Source organism: Triplophysa dalaica, chromosome 24 (assembly GCF_015846415.1).
Source record: "Triplophysa dalaica isolate WHDGS20190420 chromosome 24, ASM1584641v1, whole genome shotgun sequence".
NCBI lineage: Eukaryota > Metazoa > Chordata > Actinopteri > Cypriniformes > Nemacheilidae > Triplophysa > Triplophysa dalaica.
Genome location: NC_079565.1, coordinates 10,340,565 through 10,365,903, shown reverse-complemented (window position 1 = coordinate 10,365,903; position 25,339 = coordinate 10,340,565). Strand labels below are relative to the sequence as shown.

General features: G+C 38.9%; 2 protein-coding genes across 5 annotated transcripts in view; one reads left to right on the top strand and one right to left on the bottom strand.

Annotated features, from left to right (window-relative positions):
- The window catches only part of tln2b (talin 2b), a 115,989-nt gene extending 97,036 nt beyond the window's left edge, over positions 1-18,953 (bottom strand). Inside the window, exon 1 of one of the 4 annotated variants that reach the window (XR_008905528.1) lies at positions 18,362-18,953. The gene's annotated coding sequence lies outside the window, so the exon portion shown is untranslated. Of the gene's footprint in view, positions 1-15,231; positions 15,304-18,361 lie in introns of those variants that run through there. The other 3 variants (XM_056739124.1, XM_056739122.1, XM_056739123.1) reach the window with 3 other exon arrangements.
- Positions 18,954-22,370: 3,417 nt separating this feature from the next.
- Positions 22,371-24,184, top strand: c2cd4a (C2 calcium dependent domain containing 4A). Its single transcript, XM_056739126.1, has 2 exons — positions 22,371-22,556; positions 22,658-24,184. Exon 2 carries the CDS (start codon positions 22,689-22,691, stop codon positions 24,054-24,056), a length of 1,368 nt encoding a protein of 455 aa, XP_056595104.1. The 5' UTR covers positions 22,371-22,556; positions 22,658-22,688; the 3' UTR covers positions 24,057-24,184.
- The last annotated feature ends 1,155 nt before the right edge of the window (positions 24,185-25,339 follow it).

Genomic DNA, 25,339 nt, shown 5'->3' with positions numbered 1-25,339 from the left:
TGTAATACTTGCAGAGGTTGTCTGTGATCTTAATCCCATCGAATCAGCCATGTCTGAAGATTGTAAAGTAAAAATTCCCCCACAAATGACCCTACCATATTTTTACGAACATCGAGGTCCTGTTATAAGATTAGTCCCGTGAGAATCGGGATCTCTGTGGCTTATATCGCTTTTCAAGGTTTATCCACATTTTTCAAATAATGGAGGCTTTTTTGAAGTGTTTTGGTATTATTTCTGGTGCTGGGTCATGTCCATAAATTTCCAGGAGTCTCCGAGTTGTTTATTTATAATAGACTTTATAATAGATCGGTGATCTTTTGTCCGGTTCGCGGTCAGGGGTCTAAAATGCTGACAGGTACGCTCACATATCATTAAACACCATACAACTACTGTATAGGCTATACAAACTATAAGCAAAAATTTGCCATCACATCCCGGAAATAAGACAGTAACTTTGAGAAAAATCACAGGCGAATGCCGTGCGAATGCGCCACATCAAATACAGATATGGGGAGGTTATTTATAAATCACACGAGGTCCCCAGACAATACGAAACCTATGCGAATACAGCAAATGTGTAACCTAACATTACGTGTCTAACCAAATTCACAGAAGGTCACAACTAAGTTTACTACGAAAACTGCTTTCCAATCAAAGCAATGGGCGTTGACATCCAAGTCTTCCTGGCGGAACTCCTATTCAAACCGATCGTTTGTGAAGCCAGCCTCAAAACCCGGGTAGAAAATAGCCTATTATTTATTGATTTTGATGTTTTTGAATGTGAAAACCATGCGAACATCATAAGTAGACCTCATACAACAGTATAAAAACAATAAACAAGCCCAGTTCATCACACCTTCAAGTTCCGTCCACAAACGCATGTATGCCTGGTAGTATTGTTGTTGTCCACCCACCAACATCACTTGTCCACCGCGGCACCAACCCCACCGTCCTTTTTAACTTTTATATTAATAAATCACTTAGTTTAGGTAAAGTCCTAACAACAGTTGCGAGCCTGAATTTTCTTTACTAATTATTTATTTAACATATTTGTTTCTTATTTATGCTACTTATTTAACAAACGTATTTCTTTCGTATTCCCTTCCTTATCTTATTTATTTATTTGTTGCACAACTAACATAAGGTTTTTTATTTTCCTTATTTATCTTTTGCTTGATGTGTGTCGTGATTATTTGTTTTGTTCCGACGTTAAGGTTTCTTATATTATTTTCTCATTTTTGCAGTTTGTGCAGTGGTTATTCATTTTGTAAGGTCTGTGTTTAATAGAAGCAATGTCATTGTGCTTTTTTGTAATTTGTTTATTTTTTTAATAAAGAAATATATCGAACCCATCGTTAATTTAAGCAATTGCCATTCCCACATCGGCACACTAATTCAAAACTGAAAGTAAAATCCATCATGCGCACAGCTGCATCTTCGACCACCCCAAAGCAAACCCCCCACCCCCGGTGTCAACGGTACTACCAGTGTTTTTACACATCTATTAAACGGTGGGAAAATTTCATCACCGCCAAATCCCTAATGCACCGTAACATTTCTTTATGTTGTTGCTTTGAAACCATCTATAGGTTAAAAAGATGTCATATCCTAAAACAATCACCAAAATTCTATGATATATAGATCTTCGATTGTTTGGTTTATGCTATGCAAAATATCAATATGTTGTTACATTAATACACTTCAGTAATTTGATGTGCTTATTTCAGTATTAAAAAGTATTTATCTGATATTATGAATATATTTTTGTAATGCTAGACTCTGTTGCATTCACAAATTATTTCACACAATGACAAATTTCAAGTGTTAGTGTTCACATTCAATGTGAGGACTGCAGTGCACCATATGATATTGATAGTAAATGCTAAAACATAATTAAACATTACCTACAAAATGCACTCCACGCAAAAAGCCCAGATGGCCACATATTCCAAACTACACACTCTTCAAGTCACATATGCTTTCTCCAAGTAATTTAGTTAAACACATCACAACATCATTTTTTAGCTAAAAAAAGACTTAAAAAAAAGAAAACACATAATGATAAGTAAATAGAACTACCAGTGAAACCGCATGTTGTAATCTATCATGTTTCCTCCATTGCTAAGATTCGCTATCTGGAGCCATTTTCACTTGTGTAAAGGCTAAGGTTGCCTGCACATCTGTGAGGCAGCTGTCGCCAGCTGCAGTTTAGAGGTCAGTAGGTTAGCACACAATCTTCTGGAAAAAAGCCATCTAATCCCGGCTGCAAAGATTCCATGGAAAATTAAACCTTGGCGCTCTAGATTGCATTTGAGACTAAAACAAGGGCCCGTCCTACCCGTCCCTTCGAAATCATTAGTGATTTTCTCCTAAGGGACACGGTTTGTGTGTGGATACAGCCGGGTGTTTGGAAGGGGCAGTAATTCAATTAGCATCTAAGCTGAGCTCACTCGCTCAACGACCATGAAAGGAATCAGATATGTCTGTCCGCACATGGCCAAGCATGCCGAGGCCCACATCCAGGATATTTTAATAAATAACGGCACATGTGCAGTCTCGGCATCAAAAGACTTTCCAATTTGCCATTTAGTTACAGTAAAAGAATCTCCAAAACAACTTGTTGGGCGGCCTTCACTTCAACTCATGACATAACTCATATTTACTATTTTTAAGTCATTCGAAGATTGCAGCAAACACTGCTAAGACAACGCAAACAATCTTTCCCATTTTAAGTCAAAAGCGCGGCTCTTGTAAAACAACCCCCCACCCTAAACCCCCCGTGTTCTAATCCATTTCAGGACTTGTGTTTATACGATGGCCTCATAATTCATAACAGCCTTGCTCCCCTGGCAACAAAGAAATCAAATCGCATTGTAAATACTGCAAATATTTCTTTGCTCCTCCCTAGCCGACGGTTTACTTGCAAACAGCAGTGATCGTGGCGGTCATTGAATCAATGCATCCATAATCCTGTCTTTGCTCTGATCCGGGATCAGTGAAAAGACATTAACTCCAGCTGTGATTGGCGGACTGGTTATATTTAAATGCAGGTTACTATAAGGGGCGGTGTCCAATGCACTTTTATAGACGTGTTCCCCGCTCTGAAATCCCCTTGTAATATTATGATGTATTTTAATGCAAAAAGAGTTCAGACACAAATAAGATGCTACGTTTAAATAGAGCGAAATCAGCGAATAGGCTGAAGCTATGATGACAATGGACATTTCTCAGCTCAAGCCGTGTTTGCATTTGGATACATTTCTTCTCAAATTGGAAATGAAATGGGCATGACCCCTCAGAGACCACCCGATCCAGAATATCAGCGTTCCGTTAAGTAAACAGAAGCCTGGCATAGGGTGGGTTGCACCAGCTGCTTAATCGTGCAGACAGTGAAACTGGTTGAGGGTAATACTGTATCAAGTCAGATCGCGTAAAAGAGAAATAAAATGTTATAATTATTTTTTGTATAGAAATGGAGCTTGCATACTTCATAAAAAAAAAACAAGAAAGAGAGAAAGCCGCAGGCATCTCATTCAGTAGTCTATTTAAGGCCACTAACACGTGCTAATCTCACAGTCTGCAAGCGTCAGCTGTGCTGGGTTCATGCCAGTATCTTTTCAAAAGGCTCATACTTTCATGATCTCCAGCAACTCTGAGTTTTCCCACTTCCATGTGTTGTGTAAACAGTGCTGCTAAAATTCCAGGGACTCAGGATCAAATTATTGTGGATGAGCTCCCACTCCCTAGGGCCCATTGAATAGGTTATAAAATAAAGTAATGGTTCCCAATACTGTTCCTTGGGGATCCCCATGCACTACACATGTTGTATATCTCCCGTGTCTCACAAATTTTATGTTTTGGAGGACTCTGACGGGTTCCACCAAGTGTGATTGATTTAATGAGACTATTAAAATGTTCCTTAGAGGGTTCGTCCATTGTGCAACGATTTCGTAATATTGCAAGCGTCCGGCTGACAGGGCACAGATCTATCTAGATCCTGTTACATATTCCTTTTAATTTTACATTTTCTTTAAAATTTATCAAGCAAGTGGGTCTCATTAAAAGAGGAAAGAGACGGAAGCCGCCAAATGAGATTCAGAGTTCAGATTGAGACACTAGCGATAGGACCTTTAAAAATGCATGCTGTGCATAAAATATTTCAAATTGAAAAATACAAATGACACAGCATTATGATCGACAACAGAACCTGTTCCAAGCATCACAGAGAGAGAATTTAGGCCTACGGCATGAAGTCTGGTCCACTCTTCATCTTATTACTGACTTTCAAAAACTATACAACCGTTCCATTTAAACTACTTTTTCATGTAACTGTACATACATGTTATGCATGCAGAATGCAAGCTGAAAACTCTATGTTGGTGTAAGACGCTGAAAAAAAAAAAATACACAAACAACACACCAAATGAACATGCAGAAGTGTATTCATATATTTTAGCCAATGGCAATGCTACAGAACAGAAGTGTTTTCTGTTATTAACTTTCAACCCCCCAACCTACTCTCTCTTATGAGAATTCATATTGGAGTGGTACAGTAGATGAGGGGGTGTTTAATCACATGGGTCATGCCTCAGCTTGTGTCACAGCAAATTGCAAGCCCCACCTGTCTGAATTTTCCATATCTCTTTCATGCGTTATCGCATTATATAAACCTGCGAGCATGTGATCCATTCTTTTGTCTGCGAGACAACAGCATATACCCTTTCTCTCTCCACCCATTACATTCAGATATGAATATCTGCTCTGTCTCCCTGCACTTATGACCATACAGCATGCATTTATCTGCCCCTGATATTAACACACTCATTTGGCCAAGTGAATTACAGCATCTCACGTTCTACCACCGTTAATAAAGGACACTTTTTTTTCGGTATTCACAAGCAGTGCTCTCAAGAGACCAACAATTGTATTCCATATAAATAGGGAGAGCATGAATACAGCACGCTTTAATGAGCACAGCATTATATATTAAACACAAGAGGAAGAAACTGCCAGACATAATTGTAAAGCCAGTCACAGAGCGAAATAAAAAGTATGGTATAGTATATTGGATCACAATGAAGCCTGAATGTGTTCTGATAACAAGACAGGTTAAAAAATAATGCTTTGCATTATTGCAGTGAGAATATTAACATGCAAAATTTTGAGTTTAATATTTTTATAACCCTATTTGTAACTGTCACTGATTGGGTGAAATGTGATTTTATTAAAGCACAGTAAGTCAAAATGGGAGAGAAGACTGTATACATCCTTTGAATGTTCTGTAATATGATGCAGTGCCATTCTACCTGATACAAAAGTACCTGAACGACAACACACACGTCACTGTTCTGTGGTCGTCCTTCTGTCCCGATAAAGTAAATATCCTCCACCCTGCACAGACACACGCAAAACAGCGCTGTACCAATACCTAGAGGCCTGGGAAACTGGAAATCTGGCAAGGTAATGGAAAGGAAACCGAAAGGTCAAAGACAGAAAAAAGACAAAAAGAAAAAAGAAATGACAAAGGGTAGTGACATGAAAGTAAAAGGTAATAAAAGGAAATAGAAAATAAACGCATAAAATAAAGAAATGGGAAGGAAACAAAAAAAGAAGAAAAAGATGAAAGGAAAGTCACAAGAACAAGGTAAAAAAGGAAATAGAAATAAAAAAGAAATACAAATAAGTAAATGATAGAAGAAATGAATGAAATGGAAAGGAAATAAACTGAGGGAAAGTAAAGGGAGAAGAGAGGAGATACGTGACGAAAGAAAAAGTAAAGAAAAATAAAAAACAATATCTAAAAAAAAGAGATGAAAATGATGAAATGACAACGATGAAAGTAATAGAAAAAGATAAAAGACGACAAGATAGGACATGTAATGGAAAAGAAAGACAAGACAACATAGCAAAGGAAACAGAAAGACAAAGAAAAAAGACAAGAGCGCAAATAAAGAGGAAAAAGAAAGGAACCGTAGAGGGATAGAACAGGAGAGGGTAGGAAAAGATAACTGGTTCTTTTATTAAGAGTGCAAACACACACTGACACATGCAAACTGCTTTGTATCCAAACACCTGGAGACCTGAGCACCTGTCTTCCACTGTTTCTTCTTCCCAGTCATGAGGTCTATATCTTTTAGAGGACAAATCATAAGTACACTGTGAAGGTAAGAATCCTCTGAGATCGTGACATTATCTTTTCTTCGAGCCTCTCGCATGTGGTGTATCGGCCTGCTAATTGCTGGGGTGATTAGAACAGACAGTTAAAGTGGAGAGTAATGAAAGAGCTCACGTGTGGAATTAAACAGGCCCTGCAGTGAAATCTTCAACACACACACACACACTATAAAGACCCTGACCATAGTGTCTGTGAGACAAGCCATTCTCTAATACGAACGGTCATGGAATATTTTCTGTACAAAATCTGATAATGACCTTTTGATAAGATCGATAATGCATTATCCTAACAATATGAGAAGTTCTGTCTTTCGTTCCCTCTCTGAAAGCCGTGTGTATTATCTTAGGTGAAAGCTTGCTGTGTTTGCACATCCCTCTCATCCAGAGGGGGGAGGAGATGAAAGCGAATAGGGTGGGAAAAGAATAGAAAGCGAGGAGAGGAGAGGAGGGAAAGACACACCGAAACAGGATAAAAAGGATGGAAAAAGACAGGATAGAAAAAAGAAAGGGATGAAAGTAGACTTGTCTCTTCATTCAAGCTGCAATTCGTAACCTTTAGCATTAAAATAAACAAAAATCACATATTGCAATTAATATATAAGGCACAAAAAATATATATATATATATAGCACAAATATGTATGGGATTTCGTGACTAAAAAGCAAATAAATTAATCAATACTGTTATTTAGTATCTTCAAGTCTTGGCCAAAATTTTTACTTTTTGAGCTTTATTTTCATAAATTCCAAGAACCTTTTACAAGAATAAATTTATGGAATGAAATGCATGTATTTCTTATTTTCAGCATTTTTTATTGTTGTAAATGTCAGTAAATGTGAATACAATTATGTTCACTTTGCATTACCTAATGTTAGTTACAACATTTTAGATTTTGAATGTGTTAGTAAATGAAATGTGAAAGTAAGTGAAATGAAATGAATTAGGATGAATAAATGCTGTTGTATTGTTTTTGGTTATGTTAGCCAGTGCATTAATAATATTAACAAATTCAACCTTTACAAATAAAATCAGCGTTATTATTCTCCACATAACTGCTTTCAAACATGGATAGAAGGCCTTCAGATAAGTAGGTGTTAAAGATCATGAAAAACATTTTGAGTGACCCAAAACCTTAAAACAATAGTGCACACATGCAAAGCAAAGAGCGCTCGATTGAGCAGCAGAAAGAGAGGCAGAGAGGTTACTGTTTTTGTTGCTGAGTCAGGAACCTGTCACAGAAGAGCTCAGGCGAGCACAACACTATTCCCATCAGTAAACACAGACTAGCCATGACATCTTCACTAGACAATGACAACATCATTGATCAGGCAGGTGATAACTATATTGCGATTTTCTCAATGAGACCTTTTAAATGCGCTTACCGGTGCCAAGACGGAATTCTTCTCACTGCATCCTTCCATACAAAAACCGCTGAATAGTACCTTCAACCATTTTACGGAATAATGCTGCAGCAACAGCGGCCATTCATTAGAAATATCGGCTTCAGATCGATTTATTGTGCGGTCTTGGCTTCGTTCTGAATGAAATGTGCAGGGAGCAATCTCTTAAGCAGTCTTGTCATTAACTTGCAGTTGCAGAGGGGTCGGCGTGGCAAGCTCTCTGATTGGTGGGGCAATTCCGTCGAGCCTGGCCCCGGGTGAGTCCCATGCTAATTCTCTTAATGGACTGGAGTCATGATGACACTGCCAAAAGTACAGTGGGCACTCGCTGGAGAGAACAGAAGGAGCTGGGGGATGCTGCTTGATACGGAGTAGATGTGGGATGTGCTCTTTTTGAGCCAGTGAGGTATTTTGAGACTACAAGCGGCAGCAAATGGAACTGCAAAAAAAACATTTAGTGAAGCTAGAGGTTATTGCCTGTGCAAAACAAAACGGTTGTGCTTGGGGTGTTGTAGGTAGTTGCCAGGACGTTGCTTTGACATTACTGGGACGGTTAAGGAAGGTTACTAAAACGTTTCGTATTAATGCGGCAGGTCATAATTGAATTTGTGCATGCGAAATTCGTTCTAACGGTGCTGCGAAAATGGGCGGAAACAGGACTACAATCAATCACTACAGTTGATCAAGTACATACACGCACAATCACATAAAATTACACGTTTCACTGTTTAAACTTTACCATCCGTTAGGATTGGGCCTATAGACGATGCCATTGTGATAAACAGCCATCGTGATTCCAATTTTTCACATTCGCAACGTGACTCTCGCTGTTCCGTGCTGCAAATCAATTTGTGAACAAATATAAAAAAGGCTAACGGACAATTAAGCTCGCGCTGTACATGCTGGCCGGACTTTATAACTGTGGAGGTTGCGCTGTTTAAAGAGGGCGCACAATTTGCGCACACCCGCCTGACTTTATATCTTTAAGAAGTCTGTTTGCGGATCCCTTCTTGTATAAGGAAGACTCATGTCTGCGCATACTGCGTTGCATAAAGAAGATGCATGTCTGACTCGTGTCTGCGTATTCCGCGTTGTATAAAGAAGACTTGTGTCTCCGCATCCCACGTTGTCTAAAAAAGATGCATGTCTGATTTGTGTATGCCATCCCACATTGTATAAGGAAGACAAGTGTTTGCGAAAACCCGCAGTGTATAAAGAAGATGCATGTCCGACCCGTGTCTGCAAATTCCGCGTTGAGTAAAGAAGACGAGTGTCTGCGCATCCTGCGTTGTATAAAGAAGATGCATGTCCGACTCCTGTCTGTGCATCCCGCGTTTTATAAAGAAGACAAGACATCCCGCGTTGTATAAAGAAGATGCATGTCTGACTTGTGTCTGCGCATCCCACATTGAACAAAGACGTACACGTGTCTGCGCAGCTCTGATGACTGCTTCACATCATTCATTGTACTGCAAATAAATGGAGGGAAAATTCAAGTGTGACCGCTGCTTTAGATGGCAAAGCTCAATACTCATCAAGATATGCAAATCTACTCAATGTTCACCACAACCAAGACAAGATTTGGTTGACAAGTGAATCTAACATGTTAAAACCTATGTTAAAGGTTTCCCCTTTTCCTGTGAAGTTCACTTCCTACAAAAAAAGCAGCCTGAGGGGATCGACCGTATCAAGATCTTTCACAGAAAATTAATGAAAAGACAATAAAGCCCTCTACCCGAGTCTCCTCAACACATAAGCAATCTTAAGAGCCATGCTCTCAGCATCCATCATTTCCAACCCAAGAGCGTGTATCTTTATCTTGGGTTTACAACCAGTACGTGACCACCGACCCCTGGGCTAAGGTCACAAAGACGGTACAAAGTGTCGACCCCTAGGTCAAAACATTTTACAGGGGCCAATATTTGTAATTGCTGTTTTTCTCTAGGGAACAACAAGGTCAGAAATAAATGGTATGACTGCTTGATTCGGTACAATATAAGTGTATACAATCACCTCAATGTTCATATAAACAACCTGCAAAATATCTCCATAATAAATCCAAAAACTAAAATACACTGGCTTCCATTCTAAAATTGGTTTACTATGCAAAATGCAAACAAATGTAGGGGGAAAAAATATAGTATTTATTTCAACCTTATGTATGTACTGTGTAAAATACATCTGGGAATATGAATCCTTGAAAGCAATACTAAATAATAAAACAACACCACCGAACCCCCATGGAATGACTGTGATGAAAAGCCAGGGGAAATGAGTGGAGAGCTGGAAAATGTGAATAACAGCGACAGAATTATTCCAACAATGAGATCAACAGAACCACACCCCCTACCTCCCAGTGCTGTACCCTTTTGATGAGCCTAGGTTCATCTGGAAAAACATACTAGGAAAGGAGGTCAAAACAAGCAGAGGCGTGGTCCTTCAATGAATGTATAAAAGCACTCGTGAGAAAGCGTGGGCAGAGTTTGTCATCTTGACTGTGATGAGAGTTGGCATGCCACCGCAGCTAATGGCTTTACAGTAGGGCACTGTAAATACGCTGATGTACCCTGCAATTATTTATTCAGTGGCACAATTTTCAGAGAATGCTTGGTCTGCATACGATGCAAAAATACAACAAACAACACTAGGAAAAGTCAATTTATAAAATTTACGAGTAGTGTACGATTAAAGGCAGGGTGTCCGATTTCTGTTCCGATCACCAAAACAAACACACCCCTACCCCCATCTGTCGCTTTCGTCAGCGCTCGGCTAATGTCCATCATGTGCACTTTACTTCGGATTGGCTACAAGGTTGTTTTGGTACTCGCCCAACTCAATTGTCTAAAACATAATTCGGAAATTGGTAACCCCGCCTTTAAGATCACCTGTGATCAGATACATTGCTTGGTTATGAAAAGAAGCATTGCTGTGAATTTTTAAATGCGATGCAATGCAATACAACAAAGAATATTTGTCTTCTCAGTGTACAAGGCAACGAAAACACACCCATCCTTAAAGGGGTGGTTAGTCCTTTCGTCATTTGCTCTCGCTCTCATGTCATTTCAAAACTGACTTACTTTCTACTGTATAACACAAAAGACGATATGTTAAGGAATTTTAGTAACGAAACAATTGTCTGTAAAATTTGTTAAACCAACAGTGCTTTAATGAACAAACAGAGGGTTAACCATGCTAAAGTGCAACACCATCATGCCCATCCAAAATAAATACACCCCTGCCAATGTCCACCATACCATACACTACAAATGTCTAGAGAACCGCAGCTGACAATATTACCCTCCGCATCCAAGTTCTTTAGAACTTTAGAGGAGCTCATCCAGAGAAAGAACCGCTCACACGGACAAGCCCAATTAACTCTCCTCTATTCAGCCCAAATAGCCTCTTTGGGAACAAAAGATACAGCATACACTACCCTTCTCTTTTTTATCTACTGACCAGTGCATAAAAGAGCTATTTTTAACCACTGAAGAGGTCGTCTAGACTGATATTGTCAATTTAAGCACTGAAGGAGTTGATAAATTATATAAAACCAGTCTTTAAAACCAAAAGGTATCAGCCAACATTGGCTTATTGGCATTAGATAACTGCCCCCCATTAACTGACCCAGCCTCTCAGTGGGATGAAGAACCCACAAGTTTATCCGCTGCTCAACTTTGGTTCTTCGCTGTGGAAAACAAGCATTTATCCTCAAGTTGTCATGCTTAATTCAGGACAAAACACTTAACCGATTCTATTCTGTGAACAAACAAGCCATGAACCCTTTTGTCTTCTGGTCCATCGGCTAAACATTTCCTGAGGAATTCCATCCAGACCTGTTATTCTTGGAGATGAAACAACGGCAACTGCAAAAAGAAGGAAACCGCTTTCTTCCTTTTTTTATTCAAGGAAAGGAAGAGCTTGTCTGGTTAAAACAAAACAGCCTATCATTTATAGCTATTATAGCTCCTGAATCATGTTTACAAAGCAACATTTTAGGGGATAGTTGACCCAAAAATGAAACTTCTGTCATCACTTCTCACCCTGTTGTCATTCTAAAACTTGAATGACTTTCTTTCTTCTGAAGAACACAAAAGAAGATATTTTGAAGAATGTTGGTAACCAGCAACCATTCACTTGCAATGGTTTTGTGTTCATACAATAGAACTGAATGGGTGCTGGCGCTGTTCGGTTACCGACTTTTTTCAAAAAATAATTTTTTGTTCATCAAAAGAAAGAAAGTCATACATGTTTGAAACGATAAGAGGATGAGTAAATTTTTGGGTGAACTATCCCATTAAACTGGTTGACTTTCAACCTCCTCAATTGCACTGACCTAAGAGATACTTCTTATGCCGTGCATACACTCGCATACCTCACTCTTTATTTATTTACTAAAAGTTAGTTATTTCCACTTGAGTGATGTGAGCTGACAAATATATTCAACTTGTGCCGAAGACGAGATTGACATGCTTTCGCAAAAACGCGACGCCGCACATCGCCTGACCCGAATTAGCATCTATTCGCGTCTTTGTATTTAATTTACTTGCACAAATCGCATATTTCGCGTTTGGTGTGAAGCCCCAATATTCTCTCACTGTCTGTTGTTTTATGGACATAAAACAATAAAATATACAGAAAAAACATTCAGCCAGTTTTATAAAATCACTTAGGTTAAATTCAATAATTCCAAAGGACAAAGATGTCTTAATATAGACGATCACAAGAAACCAAAACATACAGCATGAATTCAAACTAAATTGAAAATACACCAAGCAAATCAACTACAACGCCATCTTCCATGGCCTATTAAGATACAAAACTAATTACCCAGAATCAGTTCCAAAACTGGAGTAAATCAATTTGATTCAATTAGTCTAATGAACCATCTGCAATAAACATTACGTTCAAGAGATTCAAATGGCAGTCACACAAAATCTAGCCCTACAGATAAGGTTTCAAAATGTTCAATTTGGCTGCCATTGATGTGTCGTCTGTCTACCACCAGGATATTCCCAAAGTGCCACAGAAAACCCAGCTCTAGCGGAATACTTAAAAGGAATCCTGTTATTCTCTAAACTATCGAGGGGAACAAAGGCTTTTCAAAGGACAGACCACCCAAAAATGACACTTCTGTCAATTAAAGACAAACAGAATTATATAGATGTCAAGGCTGTTATTTTCCACACAATGAAATGCAAACTAATTGCAGACAAGCTCTAAATAACCAAAACATCATTCAATTTATCATGGAGTTAAACTGTTGAGATCCTGAGCCAATCCCACTCAAACATTTGACAGAACTTTAAGATTTGACATAATTAGCACCTTACAAATGTCTAAGCACTCAAGTACAGGCCTATTTAAGAGTATTAGCATAGGCTTAAAATGGACCCAACATGAAAACAATGACCTCTCGCCATTTTAGAACTTAATTTTAGAGGACATCCTTCCACTATCAGATCAGCTTAATCATTATTGCACGGCGTAATCCAAAGCCATTTTCATAATGGCCTCCATAACAGCAGGCTTGTGATCCAAGTCAATGCACGAAAAAAATCATTCAGCAGGCGTGATTTTATTACACCCTTTTCTGAGAAAATACATGTACAATGAGAGGTAAGATGATATGATTTACATTCATTACCCAATAATATGACCCCACACTTGCTTTGGGGGCGTCTAGATATAGCTGCTAGCTTCTACAGGTTTTTATAGCATCTTGAAAGTGCCTTCAGAGTGCATCAGTTGATCGATACATTATTGATGGAGCATCACTCCATCGTTAGTCAGATTACAAGAGGCTTGAAGTTAGCATTCAGGCAACACATCACAGCGTTCAAATTCATTTTGAGCATTGAGGTCCATGTTGAGTCAATGAATTGAACCATCACTAACATTCGGAAACCTGCCTGTCGCTGAAGTGCCCATAATGAAAAGCATGAGGTCACCAGCAGGAAGGAATATATTTGTCAAAAAACCAAACACAGCTGCTTGGAGCTCGCATTTCTCCATAGCCGACCATATAAGAAACTTCATCAATCATCACACTGGTGGTGAAGTTCTGAAGTTAAAAGCACAGTTCACCCAGAAATTATAATTCAATCGTTATTTATTCACCCTCATGGTTCAAAACCTGTATATGACCGTTTCTTCTGTGGTACACAAAAGATGATATTTAGGAAAATGTCTGAATGGTTTTGTGTGGAAGTCAATGGGGCCCAATGTTGTGTGGTAACCAACAATCTTCAAAACACATTTGGTGCGCTGCAGAAGAAAAGTAATCCAGGTTTGAAATAACATGAGGGCGAATAAACAATGATTTCTTTATTTTTGGATGAAGTCTGTCTCTATAACCCTCACCAAGCGCCAAATGTCATGACTATCAATGGAGTCCTATATGATTCTATACAAATCTATATGGGTTTGAGAGTCAAAGCCTTCTAAGATATTCTCAAAGAACAATCAATAATTTCTGCTCACCGTTTCTTTCTATTTCCATGGTGTTTATCCCCGTTTTGTCCTTTGCTTATACATTGTGTCATTAGTGTCGCAGATTTTATTAGATGCAGTTGGCAGGCAAAATGCTGCATCACAGATTGCAACATTTATTAAGAGGAAAGCTAATTATATCCACACATATGGGATAAATAGCCAGAGAGCAGGTGTTAGCTATTCTCTTTACTGATGAATTTTTAGAAAATTACGTTTTTTTTATGCATAACGAGACGGTGCAGGTTAAAAAAGCATGACCACCTGTAATGTCCAGTAGGTCTGTGCACATGCACGTATTTAAAGGGGTCATGTGGCGGAAATACGTGTTTTTCTGTGTCTTTGGTGTGTTATAAGTTGCCCATGCATGTATAAGACACGTAAAATTGTCTGAACAAAAGATGCATTTATCTAAAAGCGAATGCTCACCCAGAGCTGCCTGAAATGCCTTGTGTAACCACACCCCCACGTATCTACGTTAATACATCTACCGCCCAAATGTATACGCAAGTAAAATTCTTGTAAAATTCATTGTACCGTCGCAGCCTGATGTTCCGACTATTGTAAGAGCAGTTATATTTCTGTGCAGTATTCGACCAATCACCACGCACTATTGACCTGGCCAATCATAGCACACCACGCTTTTCAGAGCGATGAGCTTTGTAAAATATCAGTGCGTTTCAGAGAGGCGGAGCAAACAGGAGATAAAAACATGCACGGTATGTGGAAAATACAGCGTTTTTTTTATGTTAAATCATGTATACACATTGTATTACATCTAAAGCAAATAATATTATTCGTTTTAGCGGAGTCATATGACCTCTTTAAGCAACTAAATATTTTCTTGATCTTGTATTGCGATTAATATTAATTCTTATTATTCATGTCGTACCAATGTTTGTTATTAGTTCATTTCAGTAGCTGTAATCATATTCTCAATAATTTTCAAAGCACATTTAAAAATCCCAAAGAAAAACTGACAGATCCATGTTCTAGATACACAATCAAACAAGTGCAGCCTAAATATCAGCAAACATCTGAGTTTTATCAGAACACAGTTTACGCTGACAAAGGTTCAGCAAGCAGCCGTTCATAATCAATACACATAATGAGCAATAACCTTTACCATCAAGCATCCTCTCTATTAGTTTTGCATTTTAATTCTTACTGTGCACTTTCATCGACAAAACACTTCCTTTGTTTCAGGTTGAGTGAAGTCAGGACTTTTCACAAGACATGCCTTATTGACCACATGCAAGGATGCACCCAGATTAAACAACATGCAAAACTTCAAAGTTCAACTGTTCAAAGGGGAGGATTGGCTCATTGAAAGACTAATAATCATCCTCCACAACTCTGATCATTTTAAGATATTTGGCGTAAATGCACTAGGTTGTTTTCAAAATTAAACCATAACTCCGTAAAGAGGTTTTACTTTATGTTTTTATGGTGTGTCTTAATGACGATACACCAACACATAACTGGCACAACTGGACAGTAGCATTGTCAGGCAATCATAGTAACTCATGCATCTCCTTAAGAATAATAATCTTTTTTATGTCCTGATGAGAGTTCCCAGGTCCAGTGCACAACTTCACATGATGACTAAAAATCCTTGTTTCCTGTCAAACAGCGGTGCTAATTTCCTTTTCCTTGTAGTCGTGACCATGACTGGACCCTCAGTGTCGAAACATTCCAAAACAGCCTCAAAAGCTGCATTCACACATTAATACATTTCAACTCATGTCTATCCCTTTTTTATTTCACAAATAGAGCTGGAAGTACTAAGGGAATGATTGATTTAGGATGTTAGTAGTTTATTAAAACTAGGCCAAAGTGCATATTATGTGTGTCGCAGGGCATGCACGTCTCACATAACGTACACAATGGAGATGATAAATAAGACAAATGCACTTTCTGTCAGTCAGATTGTATTTAAACTTCATTGATCACACCAATTTATAAAAGCTGGAGCTATCGATCTTCCCTATTGTGTTTTGCCAAGTAGGACAAGGTCCTTGTTGGTCCTAGAACAACATTACAGGTTTGGTCCGGCGTTGGAGCGTAAAGGGGGCATGCAACAGTGTTTCATGCATTCAGACTTATTTACAATTTTCAACGTGCTGTCTTCTCATGCTTGACATGGTCAACTTATCAAAAATCGTGTTGGACGTATGACGTAGTATTTCTGTGCATTATACACTCCCCCAGCATTCGTATAGGTGTATGACATTAAAATCCGTTTCGCAACCATTTTTCTTAGTCCCTTATTGGGCAATTCTCAGCAAGGGAAAAGAATTAGCCAACCAACGAAGGAGTCCCACTTACCATCAAGATTGGCTGCACTGCGTCAAGATTGGTTGCGCTGTGGGCCTGCAGCTGCGGCTCGTTAATCTTGCGATAGTGAGAGGTGCGTGTTTGTTAACTGCATTTTAGTGCTGGATGTTATATAAAAGGTGGATATAACGCTGGATTTGGAGATCGTTTGAAACTAATAGATGGCGCGCTCCAAGTGCTAAAAGATGCCGGACATGAACCTCACGCGGTATGTCTGTGTTTTGTTGCATTAGTTCCGCCCCTCCGCACCAGTGGTATGTGTTCGGAAATAATCGTACAGCTGTATCTGTCTTTCATAAATGTGATCAAACTAAAGACTCTACGGATATTTGAAGGGTGCGATACTATTCTGTAAAACTCAAGATTAACATGTGATATGCCGAAACCATAAGAGTAATGGCCACTTTAAATAACATTTTATCAACGCAGTTAAGGTTGGGGGCAGGAATATATTCTCCTGATATTTCCAGACAAAACAACAAGATGCTGGGACGCACGCATCTTGGGGAAAAGCAATGTGGATCTGTTCACCAAAAAATAAAGGAAGATAAAATAAAGCAGCTATGCATGTAATGTCTTGCATTTTATTCCCAGCTTTCATTTTCAGTTGAATATGCCGTTATATATTGATACCAGGCACGCTGTCATGCCTTTAAAATACAGCACAGATTTCCAAGGGGTGTGGTGCACACAAGGGTTTCTTCAAAGAGCACACCGAACATCCATATCACTTCCATATATTTGATTAATCCACGTCTGCTTATACAAGACAAAATCCATTTCAGCTTTTACCGCTTAAGATGAGAGCAGTTAAAGTGCAAACGCAAGTGTGGTGACTATTTAGTCTAAATAATTATCTCATTCACAACTAGATGTTCACTTGTGCATGCAACTCTAAAGAAAATAGGAGTAAATTATGTTTTAGGGACTAATCCATTTGGGTGATTCGTCTTAGATCTGCTGTCCAGTTTTTTTCCTAGAGAAATGACTGATCTTGGCACAATGTCAGTATTGTTATGAAGATGAATGTAATTTAAAATGATGCTGCGATCAAGTGACCATCGGAGACTCGACATTCCAATATAACGAAACCAGGTGTAATTGATTTACAAATTGCCAAAGGTGATATATTCCTGATACAAATTACAGTCAAACATTTAATTGCTTACAAATAAATCAGATTGTATATACCTTGTACTGCTCAATGTTTATGCAGCATTCCTATCCAAACTGAACGTGAGGCAATGGTTTAAAGCCTACATCTGGAGTTCACGAACCTCCAGATGAAAAGATGCAGCGCGATTTAAAGATGTGAGTTATCGTACATACCATTAAAATATGGCGGCGTCAGATTTCGCCCTTCTGAAACGACCCCTCGCAGGGGCTACAGAGCATCCAAGTCGGTTCCAAACAGCTTGCGTTGACACTATGTAGGCTTTGTGATAGGCAGTATCATTTCCTTCCATCCATCCAACATTGTGGAAAGGGAGGATACGCGACCCCGTTTCTCATATTCCTCGATGTCATAGGCAATGTGGGACCTCATGCATCCTAGAATTGGTTTGACTTGCCAGCACTAACGTTACATCCCTAAAACTGTCACGCAACTCTCATTTTCACAGAATGGCCAAACCCGTCCTTATATTTGTGACATTTACACAAAAATCAACAGGCAAAACGAGAGATGTTACGAGTCTTATTAAGATTCAAACCAATCCAATTATGCTTGATAAGAAATAAATCACCGGTTTAAAATGCAATGACAGATCGCGGAATGCACAACGCACGAGACCCAACACCGCCCATTCATTCGTCTCCATCAAAACACGTCTAGCACAAATCAACGATGAAGCGCTCTGAACTCCTCGCGAAAGAGGAAGCGCGCATGCGACACCGTCGTTAAGTAGTTTCGAAATTAGTCATTTGCAAACAAGAAGCAAAACATAAACGTGAAATCCTACCTGAAAGGCAGCACGCGCTCTCGTGCAGCGCGAGAGATGAGTTGATTTACAGGCAGCGCGAGCTGAGCCGCGGTCCCGCCTCTGGTACACGAAGCCCCGCCCATCTTGTTACTATGGTCCCCCGTTGAGGAGTTAGTATGTTGAGGTGAGTGAATTGTTTTGAAGTGCGACATTTTAACGGTTCGTATTGTGACGGTTTCCCGCACGGTTGTGAAACTAAAGCGTAAATGTTTGTGTTTGTTGGGAAAACTTGGCTCGGTTGGGTCAAATTGCGTTTCAACGGTTAAATGTGCACAACCACAAAATGACCGGTTCTGTCGGTATTCAGTCTCCAAAGACAGGGCATAACCAAATATAAGTCAATATTTCTGCCTGGTTGATACACCCGTCTATCACTATTTAAATACCACCGTACCTACTTAAGCATTAGTGACGTAAACACGTATGGCAATTAATTTAAATATTCATAAACACGTTTTAATCAGCACACGCCCTCGTACGTCACATCTGATTGGTGTTTCACAATTCAGAGGTCAAAAGAGACAGTTTTGGTTTTTAGAAGAGATTCTCCGGTTACTATTGTTAGTGAGAACAGCCATCAAACATAAGTGACGTGATCACATGTGGCAATGTATTTAAATATGAATAAACACCGTTTAATCGGCATCTGATTGGTGTTTTTTACAATTCAGAGGTCAAAAGAGACAGTTTCGGCCTTTCTAAGAGATTCTCCGGTTGCTTTTGTTAGTGAGAACCATCATCAAACATTTATAGGCTGGTCCCTGATGATCTCACAAACGTCTGTCTGCAGTCTGCGCCAGATGATGTGACCTTTCACAGTGACGGCCTGGGACACAATGCAGTGTTAATTGATGACTTCTGTGGATGTGTATGGTTAGACCTTATATAGGTTGTGTTCTTCTATACAGTTACAGTATTCAGCATGTGTGTGTGTGTGTGTGTGTGTGTGCAGATTGTTACTCATTAGAGACCATGCCTGTAACTGATAGTGTTGTAGTGGTGGAACTTGAACTGCTGCTTGTGTGCGTGATGAATATGCAAGCACAGCTAATGAGGCTAATGGAGCAGAGAACGAGGTGTATTATTAGAGGTTATGTGCTGTCAAACACACAAAACCAATGAATTCAAAGGTGTTTGTGTAGTGTTTGCAGATGGACCACAGGAAAACAAACAAAACTCACTTTCACATCACCGTGTATCCAAAGCCGTACATACATGCATTTCATTCACATACATGTATCCACAATTAGGACAAGATGCGATGTGAGCATGCTGTCGGGGTAAAAAGGGTTTTGTAATGCAAGGTTACCATTTTGTTTTTATACATTTGTTTAATATACTGTGAGTAATATGTATTATGTGTATCAGCAATCATATTTATTTGACATCCGAATTGTTACAATTCTACATTTTTTGTTTATTTCCTTATTAGAAAAGTTCATTTCTCCACCCAGTCTATTGAAATTATAGTTAAAAACGTTTTATTTTAATGTTGAATTTGGTTTACTGTTCTTCATGAAGGAGCTAAACACTCCAGACTCACGAATTGGAGAAAATTGGATTTCAATATATAGGCAAGTAATTTATATATTTACATATATTCATGCATTTGGCAGACGCTTTTACCCAATGCGACTTACATTGCATTTTACACATTCTTTTTTACTTTTGGTTCTAAGAATGTGCAACCCCTGGGATCTAACACATGACCTTGGCATGGCCATGCTCCAACCACTGAGCTACAGGAAAGCTAGATAAGTAGGCTTATGGAAATATAAATAAAGTAGCACTATCTTCATTCCCTTACCTTTGACCTGCGAGTCAGATGTAACGCTTTAACCATCATAACTGAGAGAATGATGTCCTCTAGTGGTTTTATTGAAAACTACAGGGCTTAGTCCATGCCACTTGTGTGTAAACATCATAAATATTGTTAAAGGCCCTTTTATCCTTTAATGGGTGATGGGTTGTCTTTGAGGGAATAGTGTGGAACAGTTCTTACTGAGGTATTTCAAGGTCATATTTAGAGGTGACTGACACTAAAACACATGATATTCATTACATGCCGGACCATGACAATTATTGAAACCAGATGCTACTTGCAGCAAATGGTCAACTGCATTTGATAGAGGAAAAAACACATGATTTGCAAGTGAGTGATGCTTTCTTAAAAGTTTTTTGATGTACTTTTAATAAAAGATGCTTATAAGGCAACCATTATGTTAAACACCCTTTTGTTTTCCCTCTCTTTTATTCTCTACTTTTCTGCCAGATTATTTCAGCATTTGATCTTATATGTATTTTAATGTTCATAAATTGTATTAAAAAAAGTTAAGGTATTATGAACAATTCTTTCCATGTTAATGATGTGTTTAATTAAGTCAAGTTTATTTCTACGGCGCTTTTTACAATTTGCATTGTTGAAGCAAACAGACAATAAATAAAGATTTATTAAATATAATAAAGGAAAAGAAGGAGAGAAAAAAATGTATACATCTGCTAGTGATCATGTCATTATGTTTTTCCCAAATTTGATACATTTACTTTCTTTAATTAATTTTTATAATTTTTATTTAAAAGGCAAAAGTCAAGCAATATGTAGATTAGAATTTTTTAATCTTCATTTCAACACAAGCTTTCCTTTTTTTACATGAAAGCACTCCTCCAGCATATCACACAAACCTATTTATAAGGCAATTGTCTTCCTGTACAGCTGTCCGTAATATCTAAATGACTTCTAAGTGCTATTTAAAAACTTTTATCCACACTAAAGCCCTTGTTTACGCCATGCTTATCTAATGTTAGTGTAACCTTTTGCTGCTGATAAAGAACTTAACTATTACCCAATATAACCAAAACATTTCTTTGAATCCATCAAAAAGGCATCAGCTTTATTCTGCCGTCACTGCATCTGCCCACTCTCTAACCTTACCGCATTAACCCCCCATCCCCCCCCCCCGTGAACTTTGACCATGAACTAACGTCAACAAAGACATAAATCCTCTAGGGATGATGTCATAGACAGCTCAGGTTTGAGACTGATATATCATCTATGATGAGATGCATAGCCTCAATGTTTATATACCACTTTACACAATCACTCTGTCTAAATAAAATTTATGAAATATTCTTTTAAGTAATACTATTAAGAAAATACGGATACGGAATTAGAAAAGATCCAAAACAAATTTTGAGAAGCTGCTATTTCTATTACCACAAGAGGGCAGACCTAATATATCTTCAACACTGTTGGAAATAGCCCAGGTCAACATTGTCCTTTAACTTTTATTCTATTCTTATATACTTGTGTAAAAAATATTGTTGTTATTATTAATATAAAAAAATAGTAGCACATGCTTCAACATGTAGAGATATCCACATGCAGGATTGAAATCCCCATTTTCGTTTTGCCACTTCATGTTTTCTTTCCCTATAAATATTTTTTCAGATGGTCAAAGATTCCCTATGAACTAAATTTTGTCTTTCAATGAACAACTGTGATGATATAGTTTCGTAGATCATAACCACGAACACCTATGATGAACAGACATTTGTAGACTTTTATATATTTGCTTCCAAACTTTATTGTATTTGGATTAGCTGTCCCAGATACGTCAAACACTCTGTCGTCTATATACCAAATAATGCACCTATCATCTTTATTTTAATGTTGAAACAACTTGCAAATTACTTGCATCATTCTCAGTTTTCCTTTAATGAAGACTAATCTAACATCAAAGTAATAGTACATTGAGTAATTGAAAATCAAACACATACACATGCCTTTTGTTTTATCAGCAAAATGGGTTGCATTTCAATACAGTTTTCTTATCAGTATGGCCTTTACTTTTTCCACCGTTGGAAAAACGTGTAGTGGTTTGTGAGTTTCTATGACAACTGGTACCCTTTGAAAGTAGAACAACCCTCTTTTGTCACAGATGGGTGTGTTCAACTAGCCCGTCTCTCCGCCTACATGGAGCGTATAAAAGGCCAAGAGCCCTTCACAAGTCTCACAAAGTAGAAGCTGATCTACGAGAAAAAGCCTGAGCTGGTTGGTAAGAGATTCTAAGCTATTATTTCGAAGACTGTTTTATGCAGCGTATAGGACGTTCACACAGGATTGTCTGAACATACAAACATCTCTATCCATTCCTTGGAGAATACAGAATATAAGGTAAGCACCAAGCAAAGAAATGTTTGACCTAAACTTTTAATTTTACCTTCCTCTTGGACTAAGGAAACCGGGCAACTTATAATTGCAAACTTTTTTTGCAGAGTTCGTATCTTGTCTCCAAACTGAATTCCCATGTGGGTGGTAGAGAAGATCCGAGTCTCGGTGGAAAGGACCAACCTGCCACTTCCAATATCGGAATACAGCTTCAAAATTGGAGACATAATGTTCGGAGACAAGTCTTCCATCGACAAGGCCAAAAGAATCTTGATGTGTCCCAACATCATTACTCCAGACACTATCCCAGAGTTCTGCATTCCCCCTACGATCTCAACTTCGCTTGAGGGCAAGAGCACAGAACAGGGGAGGCCGGCTCCAAGTATCCGGGTGTCGCCATGTGAGAAGGGCAGTCCGAAGCGAGAGGTTGCACGAGAGATTCCTTACAATCATATAATTCAGGTGGAAAGTGTGGACGATGGGCCGTTCGACAATGGCTGCAGTGATGAGGAGAACACCAATGCTGATCCTCAAAGCCAAGCGGCTCTTTCTCTGCCCCATCTGGCCAAAGCTCAAACCTGCTATGGCTTTTGTACATTGCTGGAAAGTCCCCACACCAGGAGAAAGGAGTCCCTCTTCCACAACGATCCCAATTCCACTGGAATCCCCCTGGTTCTTCCCAGGAGTAGATCAAGCACATACTCCAAATCTTCCCTGTCCAGTACCGTCCTGTCGTCCTCCACATCCCATTCGTCTTTTAGCCTGAACACTTTAACATCCAGACTTTCTCCGAAAGGCTTCTCCCTGCACCGACAGGGAACCCTAGACAGTGACACTACCTCCTCTGCTGAATCTTCACCGTTCAGTTCTCCTCTGCTGAACAGATCTCCACCTAAAAGTTCGCCCCTCAAAGCGCTCAGCCATGAGAAACTACTCTACTGTAACCTCCGAAAAGCCGCCGTTGCCAGAAACAACTCCCTCTCAACGGATGAGGGCAGTTCAACGGACAACAGCCCCAACATCATGAGAAGAGCATCCGAAGGCCTTCTGGAACCTCTCCCCAGTGGTTTCGGCTTGGCACCTCCTGCTATCTTCCCCACGGACTTGGTTCTGCACCGGGAAAGAGCGATGAAGGAGAATTTGGTTCCAGTAGGGAGGGATGGAACCTTGCGACTGTCGGCAGAGTACTGTCCCGAGAACCAAAGACTGCGCGTGCGGCTTATAAGCGCTGAAGGCCTGTACGCCTTGTCTGTGGATCCCAAGAGCATTAACTGCAGCGTGAGCTTATCTCTTATGCCTGGTAAAATTCAGAAACAGAGAAGCACGGTCATCAGGAAGAGTCGCAATCCGATCTTCAACGAGGACTTTTTCTTTGATGGTATAACGGAGGACGATCTGTGCCAGAGGACACTCCGATTCAAAGTGGTTAACAAGATGTCCACTATGAAAAGAGACTATATTTTGGGAAACTGTGATCTTCCGCTTACTAGCATAGTAACCTTATAAATCAGAATGCGTTTTGAAATGTATTATGAGTGCATGTATATGTGTACAGTGTAATAAATAAGAAGTTATTTTTTCAAAAATGTGTTTATTCGCCAAAGATTTGTTTTTAATAAAATGCTAAAACTAAACCTGTTTATTGTCTTTTCTTCTTATGAGGTATTTTTTTAAAGAAATAATAATCTATATTCACAATAAGAACAGCTCAATAAAAAGCATGGGGTTCTAAACATTTCCTAATTTCAGTATTTGTCTCAATTTTGTTCCTGTCTCATCAAGAGCAGATAAATGTCATTGGGGCTATAGGTTGATGCAAGTGCTCTTATACGCATAACATGTTTTTTCAATAAAGCATATAGGCCTGCACATATTTTGCCATACAGAATGCAAGGATTATTTAAATAAGGCTATAAAACGCATCAAACATTTACTTTAGTAGAAGACAAAAATATACCTGCATTCATCAACTGATGCTGCTCTATTAAAAACACCCTGGGCAATGCATACAATAAATTACACACCAGAGTTCACAACAAACGTGTCTTCTTTTATGTTGATGAGCAGTCATTTACTTAAAAGAGCACTTTGAGACGTCAGTCATTTCTCAGTGGCGGGGTTTAATATTTACTGATCCTTCTTTAGAGGGGCTAAACAATAACAAGCCTTTCTTCAGCACGGATTGCAAAAGAGTCACCTTCTCTTATTTCCTCTAAGCCTGTTGTTTCCTGCTGACCTTTATGGGATTATAAATGCCCGGGGTAATTTGAGACGTAAATCGGCTATTCCTATTAAACCACATTTTTCTCTTGATCTCTTTTATTTGAAATAGGCATATTAAGTAGGCCTATGCTGCCTGTATGCAGACATTTAAAGGGATAATGTTTTGAAAGATAAAAACTCTGTCCTCCTCATGTCATTTAAAACCTTAATATTTTGAGAAATGTCTAAGTGGTTTTGTGTCCATACAATGGAAGTCAATGGGGTCAATGCCGTTACCAATATTCTTCAAATATCTTCATTTGTGTCTGCAGAAGAACGTCATACAGGTTTAAAATGACATTAGGGCAGGTGAAAAATGAAAAACTGGCCACAGATCGAGATAAAAAAGGGTTTTCTGACAATAGTGCTGTGGGAATTAGCCTTTATGTGCATGATAAGGGAACTAATGCAAAGTGAGTGAGAGTGTGTGTGTGTGGGTGTGTGTGTGTGTCATGTTTGCTCTTAAAATGACCAAGCGCTGATTATTTTGAATTACCCTCAGTGTGTAAAGTGGCATTCACATAAGT

Coding starts and splice junctions, on each gene's coding strand:
- c2cd4a (XM_056739126.1), top strand. CDS start 22,689: ATGTGGGTGGTAGAGAAGATCCGAGTCTCGGTGGAAAGGACCAACCTG.